General features: G+C 38.8%; 1 protein-coding gene across 15 annotated transcripts in view; it reads right to left on the reverse strand.

Annotated features, from left to right (window-relative positions):
- Nucleotides 1-19,540, reverse strand: part of MAGI2 (membrane associated guanylate kinase, WW and PDZ domain containing 2) — a 1,181,180-nt gene that overhangs the window by 356,629 nt on the left and 805,011 nt on the right. For all 15 annotated transcript variants that reach the window (XM_073328600.2, XM_073328598.2, XM_073328606.2 and 12 more), the window contains one exon: nucleotides 18,388-18,467. In XM_073328600.2, coding sequence (XP_073184701.1) covers nucleotides 18,388-18,467 — 80 coding nt within the window. The remainder of the gene's footprint in view (nucleotides 1-18,387; nucleotides 18,468-19,540) is intronic.

The following is a 19,540-nucleotide window of genomic DNA, read 5'->3' on the forward strand; positions in this document are numbered from 1 at the left end:
AGTCAGCTAGGAAGAAGAAAAGGAGTACTTGTGGCACCTTAGAGACTAACCAATTTATTTGAGCATGAGCTTTCGTGAGCTACAGCTCACTTCATCGGATGCATACCGCGGAAACTGCAGCAGACTTTATATACACACAGAGATCATGAAACAATACCTCCTCCCACCCCACTGTCCTGCTGGAAGTTAGGAAGTTAGCAGGCTGATTCTTAAGCCCAGCAGTAGCATGCTGGCTGCTCAATGCACATGCCTGAGGATTCTCTGTCTCCCTGTGCTCGCTTTGCTCCAAGCCCTGCCAACCTTGTGCCTTGCTTCTGTGTTGCTCCAGCTTAGACTCTGGCCTGCACTTGGCCTTGTTCCAGTCCTTTCCCAACCTCACTCCTCTCTCAGAACAACTCACTCCTCTCTCAGAACCAACTCTGCTTCTGACTCCCAAGTATTTTGGTTCTGACCCTCAGCTCTGATTCCTGGCTCTGACTCTGTCTTGACCCTTGGCTCTGACATTCAGTTCTGACCCTTGCTCTGGCTAATTTGCCTGACTCATGTTCTGACCACTTGGCAAGACTTCCCATGGCCCTGTCTCCTGACAGAAAGGACAGATTTTTCTCCATTCATAAAGCTGAATCTGAACAAAGTACAGATATTATCATATCTGAACTTTTCATAAACATAGGCCCTTGAAATTTAATTCACATAAATAGCTGCTCCAGATGCTACAGTGTTATATATGTACCTGGACACTCGAGAGAGAGAAAATATGTTTGCTGACAAGTAAATACAGAGTGCTGTACATGTTGTATAACGTATTGGGAGAAATATTAAGAGATGAAGATTACATATACACATCTTGTTTTCATTTGAGCTTGTCCCCTTTAGTTCCAGTTTAATCTCTTAACTGACCCCAGAGGATCTGAAACGCCTGGTACTGACTCAAATGTTTACCTTCATTCTTCAAATCTCTTTATAACTGAACAGTGGGGTTAGGGATAGAAAAATTGCTGCTGTACCTCCTTATTGGAATATACCTTCATGTTTAAAGATATTTTGATAGACTGTGGCAAACAAGCAGGCTCTACTATGGCCTGTTTTTGGTTTTCTGATAAAGATAAGGTTAAACGAAGCAGAGGTATTTTGAGCTTAAAAGTAGCAGAGAAGGGGTGGGTGGAGCTGCAACGTTCAGTGTTAGGATCCAAACTGCCTATATTTTGGCTTTCATCAGATCTAGGATTTTGGCTAATCCATTGCTAAAATAAAGGCCAGCTTCAAAGATCAGATCCGTTTCCAAAGTTCCCCAGAGTTTAGATATGTTCAGATACAGGATTGGCCCTCTTTAAAATTAGGAATCTATGAGCTGGACTTTCATAGAATTTCCATAAGGATTTTTACTACATATGGTATTTATATTCTTCTTACATAAAGCAGGGATTCATCCTTTTTAAGTGCAAAATTCAATTCAGTGTCAACTATGGAATCCTGACCAGCACCTCCATCACTCTAATACAACATATATTTTGATGATTCTAGCAATATATTCACAAAGCAAAATGCTCTTTTAAAATACAAACTCACTACTGAAGACATACTATGATAAATCACTGGTAAAGAACCTGTTCCAATCTGCCAAATATAAAAAAGTCTTTAAAATCGGATCTTTCTAGATCCTGTGGTCAACATTTTATACCCTGGCTTAAAAGGTTTAGATTTTTATTGGTAAACATCCATAAATATAGATTACACTGCACACACACATTGACAAAAAATATTTCCTTTGATAATAATAGAAATGAACAGATAGGCAAAGTAGGAAAACTGTTGCTTGAGATGTATTAAATGTTTGATTTAAAGATATTTACTTTGTATATTTTGACATGTGATGTTGACAAATTGTGTTTTAACAGTTATAAAGTTTAACTGTTTGAAGTCAATGTCCACTCTTATTAAATAACTATAGTTTGATCTGCCTTCTTGTCTGACATGCCCCCATAATTTCCTGCAACTGTGAAAATTTCAATAGCTAAAATTTTTTAAAAAGCTTAATAATAAACAGCTATAATATCTATTGAAATTATATATAACAATTGAACTCTGCCAAGCCTATGCATACACATTTAGGATAAAATATTTCCATATTTAGGCACTTCAATAAGTAGCACAGTTTTCAGAAGGCCTGAGTATCCACAGTTTCCCCAGCTGTGAATGAGCACTGTGGAGATTCAGCACCTCTGAAAATAATGTATCTTGTATCTGTTTCTTAATATGGATTTAGGTGCCTAACCTGGGCAGCTGAGTTGGAGCATGTTTGTCTTAGTGATTTATTATGAAAAAGAAGTTTGTATAAAATGGAAAAAACCTAGAACAATAAAGTGCAATTTCAAAGTGTGTTACGGTCAGATTATGCCAACAGCATTCAGCATTTAATAAAAGTATAGCTAGAGACTCTGCATTTGAATTCAGTATTGGTCTATACATTATTGTCTCTTTAACAGTAGTATAAAATTGGCATTCCTTATCAGGGAATCTCATAACTGTGAGGCAGAAACCCATGTTGTATGTTTTGCACAATCCCAGAACATATCACATCTGCCATCTCAGATTGGCTCCTTTGAAGAGCTAGTCCCAGCAGTAACATTTAAAACCTGTAGAGAAAGTACAATTTTTGGAATTCAAATCAAAGATTCAAATGTTTTTTAAATGTGGTGATGGGAACATGTTGCGTGAAAGGAAAAAATCCAAGATGAATGCCTTAAATTCCTACCATCAGTTTTAAAGCTTTTAACACTTTCTTTGGGATAGAAGTCTGTGTATTTGAAAAAGTCTGTGTATTTGTATGTGATGTTGAAATACTTTCTGGCAAAAATAATGTTTAAACGTAGCAGCTAACTCACTCCTTAGAAGGACCAAATCCATTGTGGCAGTATTTCAACCTGAGATTCTGCAAAATCCTGTGCGAAAGCTCAGCTGATGGCACCTTGTTGTATGAAAGGCAGAGCACAACAGCAAAAGCTGAAAAGCAATATTCTCAATTCAAAATTGTCTTCTCAGTTCCCCATGACAGTAATGAACTTTGATATTTTGCTGTCTCTATATATCTTCTGACAGCGACAGTACTGGGAGTTCTGCACACATGGGGAGAGTAGAAGAGCAAAACGGAATACTAGGAGATCAGAGGCCATGGTGATGAGATTGGAAGAAATGTCTAGGTTAGGTGGATAGATTTACCATGTGGACAGGAAAAGAGAATTTTGCCTGAAATGTCAGTATTAAACTGACCAAAGTGAGAATTTTTTAAAGACTCTAAATCATATTTAACTGTAAATCTTCAGAATGCAATACTTTATACACAATATGAATGCATAGCATAATTAATTTTATTTATATCAGAATTCTCTTTAGCAACACTTACACTTGTGTTGCAAGGCAGGATATCATCTAAATATCCCCACATGGAACATTTAAAAAAATCTTGTTATTGCTTTTTCAAATGGCAGATCCAAGAAACAAAGCCTGCTTTACATCTATAGTAACAATACCTAACCATAATTACTTCAGTGACAGCTATGCATGTTCATTTTCCCAGGAAAGGAATAGATTCCAGGCATTATGTTTCTCTCTCAAATGAAGATCTAAAAAGAATAAATGAACAGCTAATGCACTTTAAGTATCCTAGCCAGCCTCTCTACCAACATGGTCATTAGAATAAATATCCCAAGGAGAGAAAACAAGCTATTATGTTATTTTCCAGCTTCTGGTTAGCTAAGCAGACTGAATCTCAGGAAAAAGCAAAGTAAACATGAGCAGAATATCTCAGTGATGATAACGGGCAGAGAAGTAGTTTATTTTTAAATGTCCACTGTAATCAAGGGAGGAGAGCCAACACAGGTGCAACACTCCCGCAAGCCATCAATTAGCAGCAACCACTGCCACAGTCATTCAGAAACCATTAAACAGGACAGAAGGGTGTGTGTGGGGGGGTGACTTATTATCATAAATGTATAAGCAATACAACATAAGCACTACTTGCATACAAGTTTTAAACATAGACTGTACTCCTATCAGCTGCTCTGTTTGAAGAAAAAAATTACATAAATATTATTAGCAGTATTTTTTGTTGGAGAAATAAAATCCCAAACAGCTTATTCTTCATCTAAACAGAGCTCTCTTCGTGTCACTATTTGAAGCAGGGAAAATATCCTTCCAACAAATCAAATATCTTTGTGCCTGATCCAAAGTCCACTGAAGTCAATAGAAGCCGTTTAATGGGCTTTGAATCAGATCTCTTTGTCCTTTCACTATCGGCAAACCCATTTAAATAGGGTTGGTTTTCTTTTTAATTAAAACGTTATTGTTGCATGGCTACTTCACTTAGAAGTCATCCTCGTGAACCTCTGTACTATAATTATAATTCTTATTAATATGTATTATGAATACTATAATTGAAGTGCCAGCAGACCACCCCATCTGTCTTCTTTCCTTGGACTGGTGGGTGTGCATATCCTACCGAGGAAGTGTGATGTAGCTATGCTTGGGAGAGTTCCACTCAATCTCTGTCTATCTGCTTCTCTTATCTGCAATATTAACCACCTGTCTATTTGTACTCTTACCTTCCACACTGCTGTAAATAGGATGGAAACCTCAATCTCTATTAGCAAAAGATTCCTTAAACCAGGAAAACTCCTTCTGGTTGGGCTAATAGTAGGGTAATACAAATATCTTTGCTTCTGCTGCACACTGGGCTAAATTCTACACTGACTTAACTCCCTGTACAATTCCACTGAAATCAATGGGACAGTATGAAGTGCAAACCAGTGCAAGAATTGGCCCAGCTGAGCTCAACACCAAGTTCTTTTTCCCATTCATTGTAAGGGGTGAGTAGGACTATGCTTCCTATCCAATTGCAGTTGTTGCTCTGGGAATCTGGTACATCTATTCACTTTAAAATACACTTGGACAATCAGCTATAAATTCAAGAGCATTAAATCTTTCATCAGAGATATAGAACTAAGTGGGAACATTCCATTAAGAAACTGAAAAGGAGACTGTAAAGAATTCTCCACTGGAATAATGACAAACATACATACTTAATATAATGAGAAGTTCTCATAATGCTGGGGAGTAATATCAGTCTGTACTTTTAAAGTAAATAGGCAGATTCTGAAACAGAACATCTACACAGGAACCTTAATTAATGAATTTTCGTATCTGATCTACAGACCAACTAGCAATATGCATTTTGCATTGTACTAGGGTATGTGGATTATACTTGTTTCTTAACAAACAAGTCAAATAGCATTATTATAGACTGAGATTGTTTTATCTGGTACTAGAGTTGAAGAGCCATTGTTTAAATTATCTGCATAATCAATAACAGCTTAAACAATTGGAACAAGATCGTTAACTTGCTAATTAGGGCAAGACTTGATTTTTCACAGAAATACCAGAATGTACAAAATCCTTGGGGAAAAAAGCTACTTCCTCATGTTAACAGAGAAGTCTAGATACTGGCAAAAAAATAAGAAGGAAAAATAATACTGCTTAAATCCCAGCAAACAGAATGAACACATTACCGTTCTGTTTAAAATGAAAATTATACTAGCTAGAGAGCAGCATAAATTAATTCTTTATTTCTCAAAATCTAAGGCTCTGATCCTGCAAACACTCACAAATGTGGCAATATCAAAGGACAATAATGTCATTTGTAACTGTACAACAAAAGCAAATGATGGATAATATAGCAATATAGTACTTGGTAATTCAAACATAATTTGGTTTATTCTGTGGACCCAGAAGAAATGAATCCTGGGTCTGCTGCAACTACATGAAGAGCGGAGAACTGCATATTAGCTGTCAGATACAATACTACTAGTCTGTATGACAAAGCAAGAGGCAACAGGGGAAGAAAGGGGCAGACACGTAGCGAGAAGAAATTTAAGTTTGTAAAGTTCCCAAAGCCTTTGAAAAACAAAAACTATCTCACCAAAAACTACTATTCTATGAAACACAAAACATCCACAAAATTTAAAAAGAAAATGCAATTAAAATGTTATTTTAATGGAACATTAAATTACATCCTCTAGCATGAAAAATATGATAATCTCACATTTAAAAGAAAGCATCTCAGATTCATAGTCCTGGAGTGTGAGTGCATCTCCAAGGGCTAGATCTTTCTGAATTGCCCTTTGGGTGCTCTCACTCTAATTCCAAGACTCTACCCCTTTGCTTCCCAAGCCCATTTCCACTGTCTTTATTTTCAAGCCCTTCTTATGCCAACAATGCTTTTTTCTCCTGTGCCTTTATTCTCCTATGTGACTTTAACCAATCACAAACTCAATTCTTTTATTATTTATACTCTCTGTCTTACCAATACTCTCTAGGTTCACATGCTCTCAGTCTCTTACAGCTATCCGATTCTACTACAAAGCCTCCACTATTAATTCTGAACACATAGCTTGTTACCCCACCCCTGGAAATGTTCTTCAGCATTCTGGATCCTGCAGTAAATACCTATGCCAGGGGTTCTCAACCTTCTTTGAATCACACTCCACCTTAGCATTTTTTAATTGGGTCAATGGGAGCTGGGAGGGACAGTGCCTGAGGGTGAGAGCAGTGCACAGAGCCTCCTGGCCCCGCTGCCTAGGACCCAAACTTGCTGGTTGCTTCCGGATCGCAGTACGGTGCCAGGACAGGCAGGGAGCCTGCCTTAGCCCCACTGTGCCATTGACTGGAAGCTACGCGAGATAAGCCCATGCCCCAAACCCGAGCCCCAAACCCCTGCCCCAGCCCAAACCCAGAACCCCCTCCTGTACCCCAAACTCCTCATCCCTGGCCCCACCCCAAAGCCAGCACCCCCAGCCCAGAGCCCTCAACCCCTACCACATCCCAATCCCCTGCCTCAACCCACAGCTCCTTCCCACACTCCGAGTCCCTCGGCCCCAATCCGCAGCCTGGAGCCCCTTCCTGCACCCCAAGCCCCTCATCCCCAGCCCCACCCCAGAGCCCACACCCCCAGCCAGAGCCCTCACCTCCTCCTGCACCCCAACTCCCTGCCCCATCCCAGGGAGCCCGCATTTTTGGCCCCACCCCTCCCCCTCATTTTTGGCCCCACCCTGGAGCCCGCACCCCCAGTTAGAACCCTCACCTCCTCCTGCACCCTAAACCCAACCCCCAGCCCAAGTGAGTGAGGGTTGGGGAGAGTGAGCCACCGAGGGAGAGGGAATGTAGTGAGTGGGGGGCAGGGCCTCAGGGAAGGGACATGACACGGGGCAGGGCCCTGGGGAAGGGGCAGGACTAGGGTGTTCAGTTTTGTGCGATTAGAAAGTTGGCAACCCTATTTACAGGTAGGACCAAAAAGAGCTTAAAGAGCACCCTCAGAGGAGTTTAAATGACACAAAAGGGAACATGGGCTTGTTTGTTTTGGGGTTTAGTTATTGTGGGAGTTAGAACATGTTTGTAAGGGGCATTATGTTGTACAATGTACCCTCTGCTCTCCCAGGAAGAGATCTCAGCACTGACTGAGCTGGGAGCATGTAGCAGGCAAGCAGAGAGGAGGCTGCTGGACTGTAATCCCTGTTCTTTGTTCTTTACAGAATAAAACCTTGTTCCTGGTAGTTTGTGTCAATGGGACTGGTCTGAGGTGAACACACAGACACACAGCACAGAGCACACAAAGAAGCCTCAGGCCCAGAAGAGAAGAATGAGGGTGGGATTTGATAGCAGCTTTCAACTACCTGAAGGCGGGGTTCCAAAGAGGATGGAGCCAGGCTGTTCTCAGTGGTGGCAGATGACAGAACAAGGAGCAGTGGTCCCAAGTTGCAGTGGTGGAGGTCTAGGTTGGCTATTAGGAAACATTATTTTTCACTAGGAGGGTGGTGAAGCACTGGAATGGGTTACCTATGGAGGTGGTGGAATCTCCATCCTTAAGAGGTTTTTAAGGCCCAGCTTGACAAAGCCCTGGCTGGGATGATTTAGTTGGGGTTGGTCCTGCTTTGAGCAGAGGGTTGGACTAGATGACCTCCTGAGGTCTCTTCCAACTCTGATATTCTATGATTCTATGATTATAAACTCAGTGGAATGTTAGAGGATTCTAATCATCAGAGAAGCTAACATACAGGTTTTTCCATTCTCTAGAATATGTCCTCTATTCCTTTGGGATAATACTAGGAACAATATCCTCTGTGGGTTTGTAGTTTTCATGTTTTAATAGTAATGACAAATTTGGTACAGAGTTTTTCTTAGTTCATTAATGACCAGATTCAGTTGCTGACTCTTTCAGCTGGTCATTATTCTTCAAGAGACACCCTGTCATTGCTTAATTAATACTGAATTGAAATGACAAGCCCATGGAAGCATATTTGACATCTACTTAAATCCCAAATAAATTCCTTGTGATCAGACTTGTTACACTGAATGCTAGCTTGCATAATGGTAGTCTCTTGCAAAACTGAGGGTGTTAACTACTATTTTAAAAATCAGATTAGTAAACTGTAAAAAGAAAAGTATTAACAAAAAAATGTGTGTTTAGCAGGTGCAATAAGCTTATTGTCTGTAAATACCTGGATCTAGATCACAAGTGAAAATGAAGCTGGTGGTCTCTCAACCTTGTTCTAAATCCTAGTCATTAGTTCATATCACAAAGCCACCAGGCAAAAGTATATGAAGGGCAGTCCCTGTTCAGAAGTGACACAGCCTGGAATAGGAGGGGCTTTGATGTCTGACTAGAAAAAGTATTTGCAGAACTGCATGGAAAAGTTTGCCTCAAAACTTCCCAACTTCCCATTTTGTCTGGCTCTCTTCACTGCACTCTGAACCTAATTCTATACGTGCTGCCTGCTTGTGGTCCCATTGAATAAACAGGATTTTCAGTGTCAGGCAGTATAATTCATCAAGAATAATTCAAAATTTAAACAAACAAATCCCTCCAAAACACACACACACTCAGCCACTATGGTGGGGATTCTCAGACTTTTTTAAAAATTTATTGAAGTGTGGACTTTTCTCCTAATAGAGAAAATGTCTCATGCGTAACTTCCCATCCTACTCATTGTGCATTCCATCTGCCCTCCCATGTGCAATCACATAACATCCTTGTGTTAACTACGAAGACTATATATATATGGGACAATATTAGCAAAGCATTTACGGTCCAGTTTCCCATTGACTTCAACAGGAGCAGAGTTAGGCCAACACTGCATGTTTCTGAAAATCCCACCAGTAACATATTTTTAATGTGATGTAGATGCTGGAACTTTTGGTAATATTTACCAAACTTTTACTGGTAATTCATAGTAGACGCTGGTCAAAAGAGTTTTATATTATTTACTTTCTTATACTGAAATACAAAACAATGGTCACAGGCAGATACTCAGAGACTTTGGTGGAAGAGAAAAGCTTCATGACATCTGGTGCTGAAAGTCCGAGTTCCAAACACACAAGCTCCTATCACTTGAGTTAAAAGAGACTCAATTAGTAGACAGGATTTTACCCTGTGTGTGTCCTCCACGAGGGGGCACTGGTAACCGTAAACAATGCCAGTATATTACAGAAGCATATAAGAACGCTCACTACTTGTGTCCAGTGGGAACATGCATTTAATAGCTCAAGGAAATCAGAAAGCCAATATTTCATACCTTTTGGTCCAAAAGCCCTTTTGAAAAACAGCAGAGGACATAATGATGGAAATGTATTTCTTTTTACAGAATTATAAAGAAAGAAGTAAATAAAGACAGGATATTTTCTCTTAATGTGTTTGTGATTTAGTCTTTTCCTAAGCCCCAATCCTGAACAGATTTAAACACATGCTTAACTTTACTACACTGGACACGTTGTGTAAAGTTAAGCATGTGCATAGGTCTATGCATGATCAGAGTGAATTCCAACTTGTGATTTCTGACAGAGCTACTCAAACATTCTGGTACTGGGCAAAGCAGAGGGGAAAAACAGGAGTGTGGTTATATGTAGGAAATACCTACTCAGAAATGAAATTAACTCTGTCACATTTAATTTTTGTTATAAATAATATTTTGTAGGTGTTCCAGATGCATTAGAACAGCAAGTTAGGTATTGCAGATTTCAGACCATCTGCTACCAACTACATATTCAAATCACCTTTAACTACAAGAGTAGAGGGCTATTCAGTTGCTTATTTTTAAATAAAGCAATCTTCAACAAAAATTCTGAGATTAAAAAAAGCCACCCACCCAAACAAACAAATTGGAATTATGAAAGTTATGGTTTTCCATTGGTGGATTCATTTGTTTAATCATTTACATTTTATTTTTCTTTGTTTTTCATCATCTTTTTTCTTAAAAGAAAAAATTAAGTACCAGCTAGTGAACCATATGAAGAAAAAAGCAGCTAAATTGAAGACTAATTTTAGTATAAGTTCTTTAAAGTATGTACAGAAAAACTGAATATGATTTAAAATGCTGTAATATCACTTGCCAAGTTGCCAGGATCTCTTTGTATATATCTTATGCAACTGAATATATCAACCAACTGAAGTTAAAATGGAAAAATAAACCAATTTATCTATTGGTTTGGTACCGTTAACTCATCATATAATTCAAAACTCACTGACTGTATGTGATAAGATCCATACCTATTTAGTGGGCTAGCCTGTTAAAAGACCATATTTCTTCATGTGCAGACAGCATCTGTTAGCTGAATGCATTTATTAAACATAAATTATATCCTTTTCAAGGAATTCTTGTGATGTTTAAGTAAATGTTTGCTTGTTTACATTCACAATAGTGTTTTAAAGAACAATAAAATTCAACATGGCATGTAATAAAATGGCTGCCCCTTCCCCTTCATCACTTGGCAGTTGATTAGTAACTCTTGTTGGAACAAGAAATGAGTAAGAAAGGTGGTAACTCTTGCCTGGAGATCAATAAAGGGGCCACTAGCCAGTAGCTAACTGAGCTTTAGTTACCTCTAATTTTTAGCTATGTGGGAGCATTTAAGAAGGGGCATTTAAAGAGTAAAACAGCAGCTTGGGACAAATACATGAAGGCGTATTTGTATGTGTCAAGGTTCCTTCCCCACTCTGAACTCTAGGGTACAGATGTGGGGACCCACATGAAAGACCCCCTAAGTTTACTCTTTCCAGCTTAGGTTAAAACTTCCCCAAGGTACAAACTTTGCCTTGTCCTTGAACAATATGCTGCCGCCACCAAGTGGTTTAAACAAAGAACAGGTAAAGAGACCACTTGGAGACGTTTTCCTCCAAAATATCCCCCCAAGCCCTACATCCCCTTTCCTGGGGAAGGCTTGATAATAATATCCTCACCAATTGGTACAGGTGAACACAGACCCAAACCCTTGGATCTTAAGAACAAGGACAAATCAATCAGGTTCTTAAAAGAAGAATTTTATTTAAAGAAAAGTTAAAACGATCACCTCTGTAAAATCAGGTTGGTAAATACAGGGTAATCAGATTCAAAACATAGAGAATCCCTCTAGGCAAAACCTTAAATTACAAAAAGACACAAAAACAGGATTATACATTCCCTCCAGCACAGCTTATTTTACAAGCCATTAAACAAAAGAAAATCTAACGCATTTTCTAGGTAGATTACAGAAGTTGTAAGGCTTGCATTCCTGATCTGTTCCTGGCAAAAGCATCACACAGACAGACCAAACCCTTTGTTCCCCCGCTCCAGATTTGTAAGAATCTTGTCCCCTCATTGGCCAGTTTGGATCAGGTGCCAGCTGGGCTACCTTAGCTTCTTAACCCTTTACAGGTGAAAGGGTTTTGCCTCTGGCCAGGAGGGATTTTATAGCACTGTATACAGAAAGGTGGTTACCCTTCCCTTTATTTATGACATTATGACACTGGTAAAGTGATACGAAAACAACAGTCTCCGTGCAATGAGGACGTTCAAAGATATCAGTAAGAGGAATGCATTCAGAGATTGAGACTACAAAATATCCAGTGATTTTAGAACGTTATCTTAAATCTTCCCACTACCACACAATGTAAAATTTCCAAAACTGAGCATATGCTGAACATGGGATGACCTTGTGTTCCATGGAAGTAATGACCCTCCAGGAAATAGGTTGCACAAAGGTGGGAAGAAAGTAAGAAGGACTGAGCCTATTTAATGATCTGAGGGGTTATTGTTTTCCCAGCATACTGATAAGTCTGGGGCTCCAGATAGCCTATAGAAAAAGTAAGCTGGTATCTTGGAATTTCTAGAATGGCGGTTCAGAGTTGTTCATTGGAAAGGACCATACTGGTGAATTTGTATTGTTTTAAAAACAAGTCTATATTAATAACATTACTGCTTTTCATTATTTTGGGAGGAGGAGTATGTGGTAGTGGTGGCCCAACAGGATGATGAATGTATGTATAGCTGCACAGATAGTATAGATGGGAGGGCTTCACCTTCCTTGACTTTGGGATGCTGTTCCAGGAAGGAGGACTTCTGGGAAGAGATGGGGTCCACCTGATGAAGAAGGGAAGAGTAGCACCACGCACCAACTCAACAACCTAATAACGAGGGCTATAAACTAGATTCAAAGGGAGCAGGTGACAAAAGTCTACAGGTCAGCATAAAAAAAAGGTAACCTTAATAGAAGTCTAGATGTTGGGGGATGGACAACTACAATAGGAGCAACCAGAAGGAAATCACTGGGGGAATCTGCTCAACATCTGACATGTCCATACATAAATGCAAGAGTATGGGGAACAAACAGGAAGAACTGGAAGAATTAATACATAAGCTAAAATATGCCTTAATTGGTATCACAGAGACTTGGTGGGATAAATCTCATGACTGGAATATTGGAAGCTTGTTCAGGAAGGGAAAAAGGGACGAGGTAGGGCATTATACATCAAGAATATAGACACTTGTTCTAAGGTCCAGAAGGAGGTAAGAGGCAGACCAGTTGTAAATCTCTGAATAAAAGTGGGAAAAGAGAGGTGATCTCACAGTAGGTGGGGGAGGGGGTTTATTTTCGACTACCAAATCAGAAAGAAGAGGTGGAGAAGGCATTTCTAGAACAAATAGAAATATCCAAAACACAAGGCCTGGTAGTAACTGGGGACTTCAATTTCACAGACATTTGTTGAAAAATACTCTGGCAAAGCACAAAATTTCCAGTAAGTTCTTGGAATGTATTGGGGACAACTTCTTGTTTCAGAAGGTGGAGGAAGTAACCAGGAGACAACCATTTTAGACTTGATTGTGACCAACAGGGAGGAACTAGCTACATTGTGGAAGACAATTTGGGTGAAAGTTATCATGAAATGACAGATTGCATAAATGTAAGGAAAGAAAGGAGTGGGAGCAAAAGAATCAGGCAATAGACTAAAAAAAAGCAGACTTTAACAAACTCAGAGACTTGGTAGGTAAGGTCCCATGGGAAGAAAATGTAGGGGACAAAGGAGTTCAGGAGAGGTGGCAGTTTCTCAAGGAGACAATATTAAAAAGGCACAACTGCAAACTACCCTGATGAGAAGGAAAGATCGGAAGAATAGTAAGAGGCCAATTCGGGTGCATCAAGAGCTCTTTAATGACTTGCAAATCAAAAAGGAATCCTACAAAAAATGGAAACATGGACAAATTGCTGAGGAGGACTATTAGGGACAAAAAAAGGCCAAGTGCAAAATGTATCATACCTAGCCAGGGACATAAAAGAAGAGATTCTTTAAATACATTGGGAGCAAGAGAAAGATAAAGGAAAGTGTACGTCTTCTACTTTAGCGGGGAAGGAGAGCTAATAACTGATGACATCAAGAAGGCTGAGGTGTTTAATGCCTATTTTGCTTCAGTCTTCAGTTGGACTACTGTGTCCAAATCTGGATGCCACATTTTAAGAAAGATGTAAATAAACTGGAGAGAGTCCAGAGGTGAGCAACAAAAATGATAAAAGGTTTAGAAAACCTAACCCATGAGGAAAAGTTAAAAAAAAACTGGGCATGCTTAGCCTTAAGAAAAGAAGACTGAGGGACCTGAGACCAATCTTATAAATATGTTAAGGGCTCTTATAAAGAGGATGGGGATCAACTGTTCTCCATGTCCACTGAAGGTAGGACAAGAAGTAGGGGGCTTAATCTTCAGCAAGGGAGCTTTAGCTTAGATATTAGGACAAGTGTTCTAACTATAAGGGTAGTTAAGTTCTGGTGTAGGCTTCCAAGGGAGGTTGTGAAATCCCATCATTAGAGGTTTTTAAGAATAGGATGGACAAATACATGTCAGGCATGGTCTAGGTTTACTTGGTCCTGTCTCACTGGAGGGCTCTGGACTTGCTGATGTCTCAAAGTCCCTTACAGCCTTACATTTCTATGATTCTATGATACTGACTGATGGGGACCAATAATCGGGGCAGAATTGTTACTGAGCTAAGCAAAATTCAGAATTTCCTTTCCATGAGAAATTCCGACATTTCAACATTGGTTTTCATCCTGAAACCGGCCAAAAATGTCGAAATGCCAACATTCCAAAAAAATTTGATTGGAAATGTCAAAACATTCTGCCCCCACCCATTCTCTCAAGGCTCCATGGCCAGATTCTCTCTTCCAGGAAGCACTAAAAATCATATGACTCCCATGATGCACTATAGAGGAAATATAAGTCACTTTTCCCCCTCTGTGTCTTAGCTTCCCCATCTGTAAAATGGAAATTATGATACTGAAATAAATGACCTCCTTTGTCAAGTGCTTTGTGATGTACGATGAAAAGCATTATAAAAGAGGTTATGAATTATGAATTATTATTATTAGTTATTATGGCAGATATAGTCATTCAGGGAGTCTGGTCAACAGGAGGGAATGGGGGACAGAACTACAACTCTCAACGCAACATAAATAAATGCAGTATAATGCTTTTTTGAACTGATTAAAACTAAGTGTTTTGGGTCCTCTTTAAAAATGAAAGGAAGTATTCCAATTCACATCAGACTGAGCCAAATGAAATATATTATTTCATTTTTCCCAACAGAAAATCAATCTTTTTGGCAAAATGAAAATTTTTGTTAGAAAACTGAAATTCTGCAAAAACTACCTTTTCTGTCGGAATGATCTGTGATGGAAAATTCCTGACCATCTTTATTTAGTGGTATTATGGTAGCACCTGAAGGCCCCCAACAGAGATCAGGCTCCCACTCTGTGAGGCAGCGTATATACACATAGTAACAGACAGTCCCTGCCTCAGAGAATTTACCGTCGAAACAGATATGATAGACAAGGGGAAACAGAGACACAGATAAGTGAAGTGACTTGCCCAAGGTCACACAGCAGGTCCGGGCAGAGAAGAATAGACGTCAGGTCTCCAAACTGCCTCTCTGATGGGCAGTGAGTGGCAGGCGGGATTATAGGAGAAGAGTGAGCAGGAAGCCATGGCTTCTGTGACAGGGGAGGAGGAAGAGGAAAGGTTGTCTTGGTGGATCTTGTCATTTTCACTGAAAAGGTCAGTGAGAACCTGTGCAGAGAGGGAGAAAGTGTCTGTGTGAGAAGGCTTAGAGCAGGGGTCGGCAACCTTTCAGAAGTGGTGTACCGAGTCTTCATTTATTCACTCTAATTTAAGGTTTTGCGTGCCAGTAATACATTTTAACGTTTTTAGAAGGTCTCTTTCTATAAGTCTATAATATATAACGAAACTGTTGTTGTATGTAAAGTAAGTAAGATTTTTAAAATGTTTAAGAAGCTTCATTTAAAATTATATTAAAATGCAGAGCCCCCCGGACCAGTGGCCAGGACCCGGGCAGTGTGAGTGCCACTGAAAATCAGCTTGCGTGCCGCCTTTGGCATGTGTGCCATAGGTTGCCTACCCCTGGTTTAGAGGATGCCAAAGGTAATAAATAAGCAGCTGGTACTGGAGGCTTGGGAGTCAATGAAAGTGGAGAATTAGTATTGTTTGTTAAGGAACACAGAACAGCTGAAAGCACAGGCTTTGTCTGTAGTGGAGGAAACCCTAGTGGTCAGTGGCCCAAAAAGTAGCAATTATATTTTATGGGTGGATAGACTCTGAGGTAGAAAAGGGATAGAAAGGAATCCAGGGTGGCAGAGAGAGTGGAGGGATTCAGCAGCAAAAGAACAGGAAGGAAGGGGCTGAGAGTGGCAGAAGTGGCTGGCCTGGAGAATTGCTTACAGAACTGGGTATATGGTGTGGCCAGCCACATACATCCCACTTAGCCAATGCAAATTCTAACTGCAATAAAATAAAGCACAAACCGTGAGTGACAATTAAACTAACTTGCAGAAACATGAACCCTAGAAATAACAACAATATAGGAAACAAAGTACATATCATTTCCTATTTAAGCACCACTGACTTTCTAGAAGTCTGAATCTCCACCTAGAAGTGAACTTTAGTAGATCATAAACTGTAAAGAGCAAATAATTTCTTTGGCATAAAACAAATTTACACAGCTTTAGCTGAAACCAGTATAAAGTTAGTACTTTAATTGTCATTAAATCAAAAAAAACCCTTGTGTGCTAAATTAAACTCCCCAATGTCAGATGTTAATGGCAAGCTGGTAACACTTCTCACAAGCATCTGCCATTTTGAGAGGCCTGTATCTCTGTGGAGACTCACAACATTAAAGAAACCAAGCAATTTCTATCTTGAGCAACCAAAGAACGACAGAAAAATTGTGTATATTACATCAGAGAGCTTTACTTTGAGGAAAAGAGCATAAGATCTCTCCCTAAAATCTTTTATGCTTCACTTCAAGTACTTTGCATTAATGAGCTGAGCAACTCTTGAAAGCGAGAGGCGACCTAGAGTGCTATGCAGTAACACCCTAGTCAAATAGTTGCAAAATAATCCTATAAATAATCTGAAATTATTTCAGTTTTTGACATTTAAATAGTTGTTGCGGTTTCAGTGAATTGCAACTGCTGGGAAAAGGAGCAATATATATTTGTTTTCGACAATGTCTGATGTATCACTGTCTAGCTTTGTTTTGTTTTTTAAACTCAAGACAATGCACCACTAAGCACTGGATAATGATATGTCATACAAGTATCACGTGTGAGACACATTTCTAATGCAAAACTTAAGTCCCCTTGTTTAGTGTCAGTAATAATTCTACTGTATGCATTGTAGCACTTAAGACATGGGGAACTAGCATTATCAGTGCTGGAAAAAATGTATCATAAAATTATTCAGATGTGATAATTTTCATGTCAGACGAGGAAGTCAGGATTACTGCTGAAATGGGGAGAGATTCTTGGAATGAATGGGTACTTAAAAACTGCACAGATTTATATAAAATAAGAGAACATTTTGTACCATACCACTGACCTTACATTTTATACACCCAAATATTCATCAATGATTCTCTGTCTTTTACCAGCACAAAATGGCATAAAATTATACCCTTCAACTGATAATGTTTACATTAACCAATATTAGGTATAATGGTAGTTTCACATAAATCAAATGAGGTGTATGAAAACAGCTAGTATTTTATGTTAATACATTAAACACATATTCACAAAATAAGTTTTAAACTAATGCATATATAATGCAGGTGTAAAATACCTTGTATCTTTTTCTATAGCTCAAACTACATACAAATAATAATTTATAATAAATCACTCCCTTCCCACCTTATGATACTTGGTGAGCTGAACCAACACTGAATATAGGACAATTTAAATATACCATCTAGGAAAAAGATTCATTAGAATGCACTTATTAACATAATTTTTATTAAATTGTTTTAATGACAGAAACTTTACTAGAGAAAATCTGAAAAGGATACAGAGTGTACATAAAGATATACAGTTTGATGAGAGCTGTATCTTGCAGTTGATACATTTTTTAACCAAAATACACTTTTATCTGTTTTTCATAACGAATATATTTCTTTTAAATGTCTCCAATCTTATTTTTGTTTTTATTTGTTAAACTATTTTCATTGCAACACCAAATATCTGGCCTGGAACTGTAATAGTAACGATTCGCTTCCCCACCCACAGTTCTATCAGACACTGTTTTGTTTAAATACTAAGTAGCACAGCACTGTGGATTTAAAATCAAATCAAATCAAATAATATTCATTTCTCATGGTGCTGTTGGTTTCCCTTATGAACTGCATTTCTTGTAGACTGAAAGCTCAGAATCTTAAAAGAGATTCTGTTCTGCAGACCAAAGTTCTCAGTGGGAGACAGGGGAGAGGGGTCAGTCAAGGAGTCAAAAAACAAAACAGACATAAAACACACTTGCGATCCTCAGCTTTGGATATCATCAGAAAGTGGGAATAAAAAGCAGAAACACATGGCACACTGAGAATACTGTATCACTTATGGCTTATAACCAAAGCAGCAATTAAACACCTTTCATCGGTCCGTAAAATGCCTTCCTTTTTCAAGAATTCAGAGAGACACACACACACAAAGACAAATCCTTTCTGAGCAGCAATGAAAACTTAATAACCTACCATTTTCTTTGCACTCTTCAGGAGGTTTAGCCTTTTTCGCAAGTCGTGGATCCAGCCATGATGTTGTCTTTGTGTTATGGCTGAAAAGAAAAGAGATCACTCTGAGCAGACACATACTGAAAGGAATCAAGTTTATTCCTTAAGAAAAAAAGGGTTAGTCCAACAAAATTGCAATCGATACACTTAATTTGCTTACTGGTTCTAAGTAGCCCTGAAGGAGGTGTAAGAGTAATTGTGCAAGGCAGCTGCAAATTTGGCAACCTCAGCTCCCTGTCTTCAAAGCAGCTATTTTTATTAAAATCAACTAGAATGTTGCCAAGTTAAGCTCATTGAAAATGCAGAACTCATCCAGAGCAAAAGGAATTTATTACAAATACAGTGTTCTCTAGCTGAATGAGTGCAGTCGACAGGATTCCACACCATCCTCAGAGTTTTTGGATAGAATTATTTTCATCTTAAACCTGTCCTTTTCATACATACGTGTTTGTTATTTCTTAACAGCCATGCTGGCAAGGCATTGCAAAAATGATGCAAATTACAGTGTGCTCCTGCAAAGTCTACATTTTCTAACAGAGTGATTAATGACACTTTGTTTAACCAACCTTCATCTATTCCATATCTAATTCTTCTACCACGATAAGATGTATTTTGCACAAGCTGAATGAGTCATGTGGCTATTTTGCTATACTCAGAATAGATCATTCAGGAATCAGCAATGAAATAGTCTCTGAATTGGTACAAACCGTTTTCCAGGAGAGTATTTTGCCAAATGAACTGACACACAGAGCAGCTAATCAGAGTTAAAACAAGCTTTTTTATGTATACCCTTTCCACATCCTTTTGAATTTGGAGCCAAATAAAAAAAACAATGCCAAGAAGGGAAGGCTATAAAACGGGAAGGAGATGTAACAATTATTCTCATATTTGCACAGGTGCCTGTCTTCTAACACTGACATCCCTTTCTAAGGCATGTTTTATTTATCTAACACATCCTAGGAGTCTGCTCACTTTGTACAGTTTTATATATTACTGAATTATTTAGATTATTAATATAACATTTGCTGTCTAATTTAAAATTTATTTAAAGCATTTGTTGTAAACATTAGTGGAAAGTAGACGGAACCAGGCAGACAGTCAAAAATTGATCTGGATA

The sequence above is a fragment of the Lepidochelys kempii genome, chromosome 1, assembly GCF_965140285.1.
Source record: "Lepidochelys kempii isolate rLepKem1 chromosome 1, rLepKem1.hap1, whole genome shotgun sequence".
Lineage (NCBI taxonomy): Eukaryota > Metazoa > Chordata > Testudines > Cheloniidae > Lepidochelys > Lepidochelys kempii.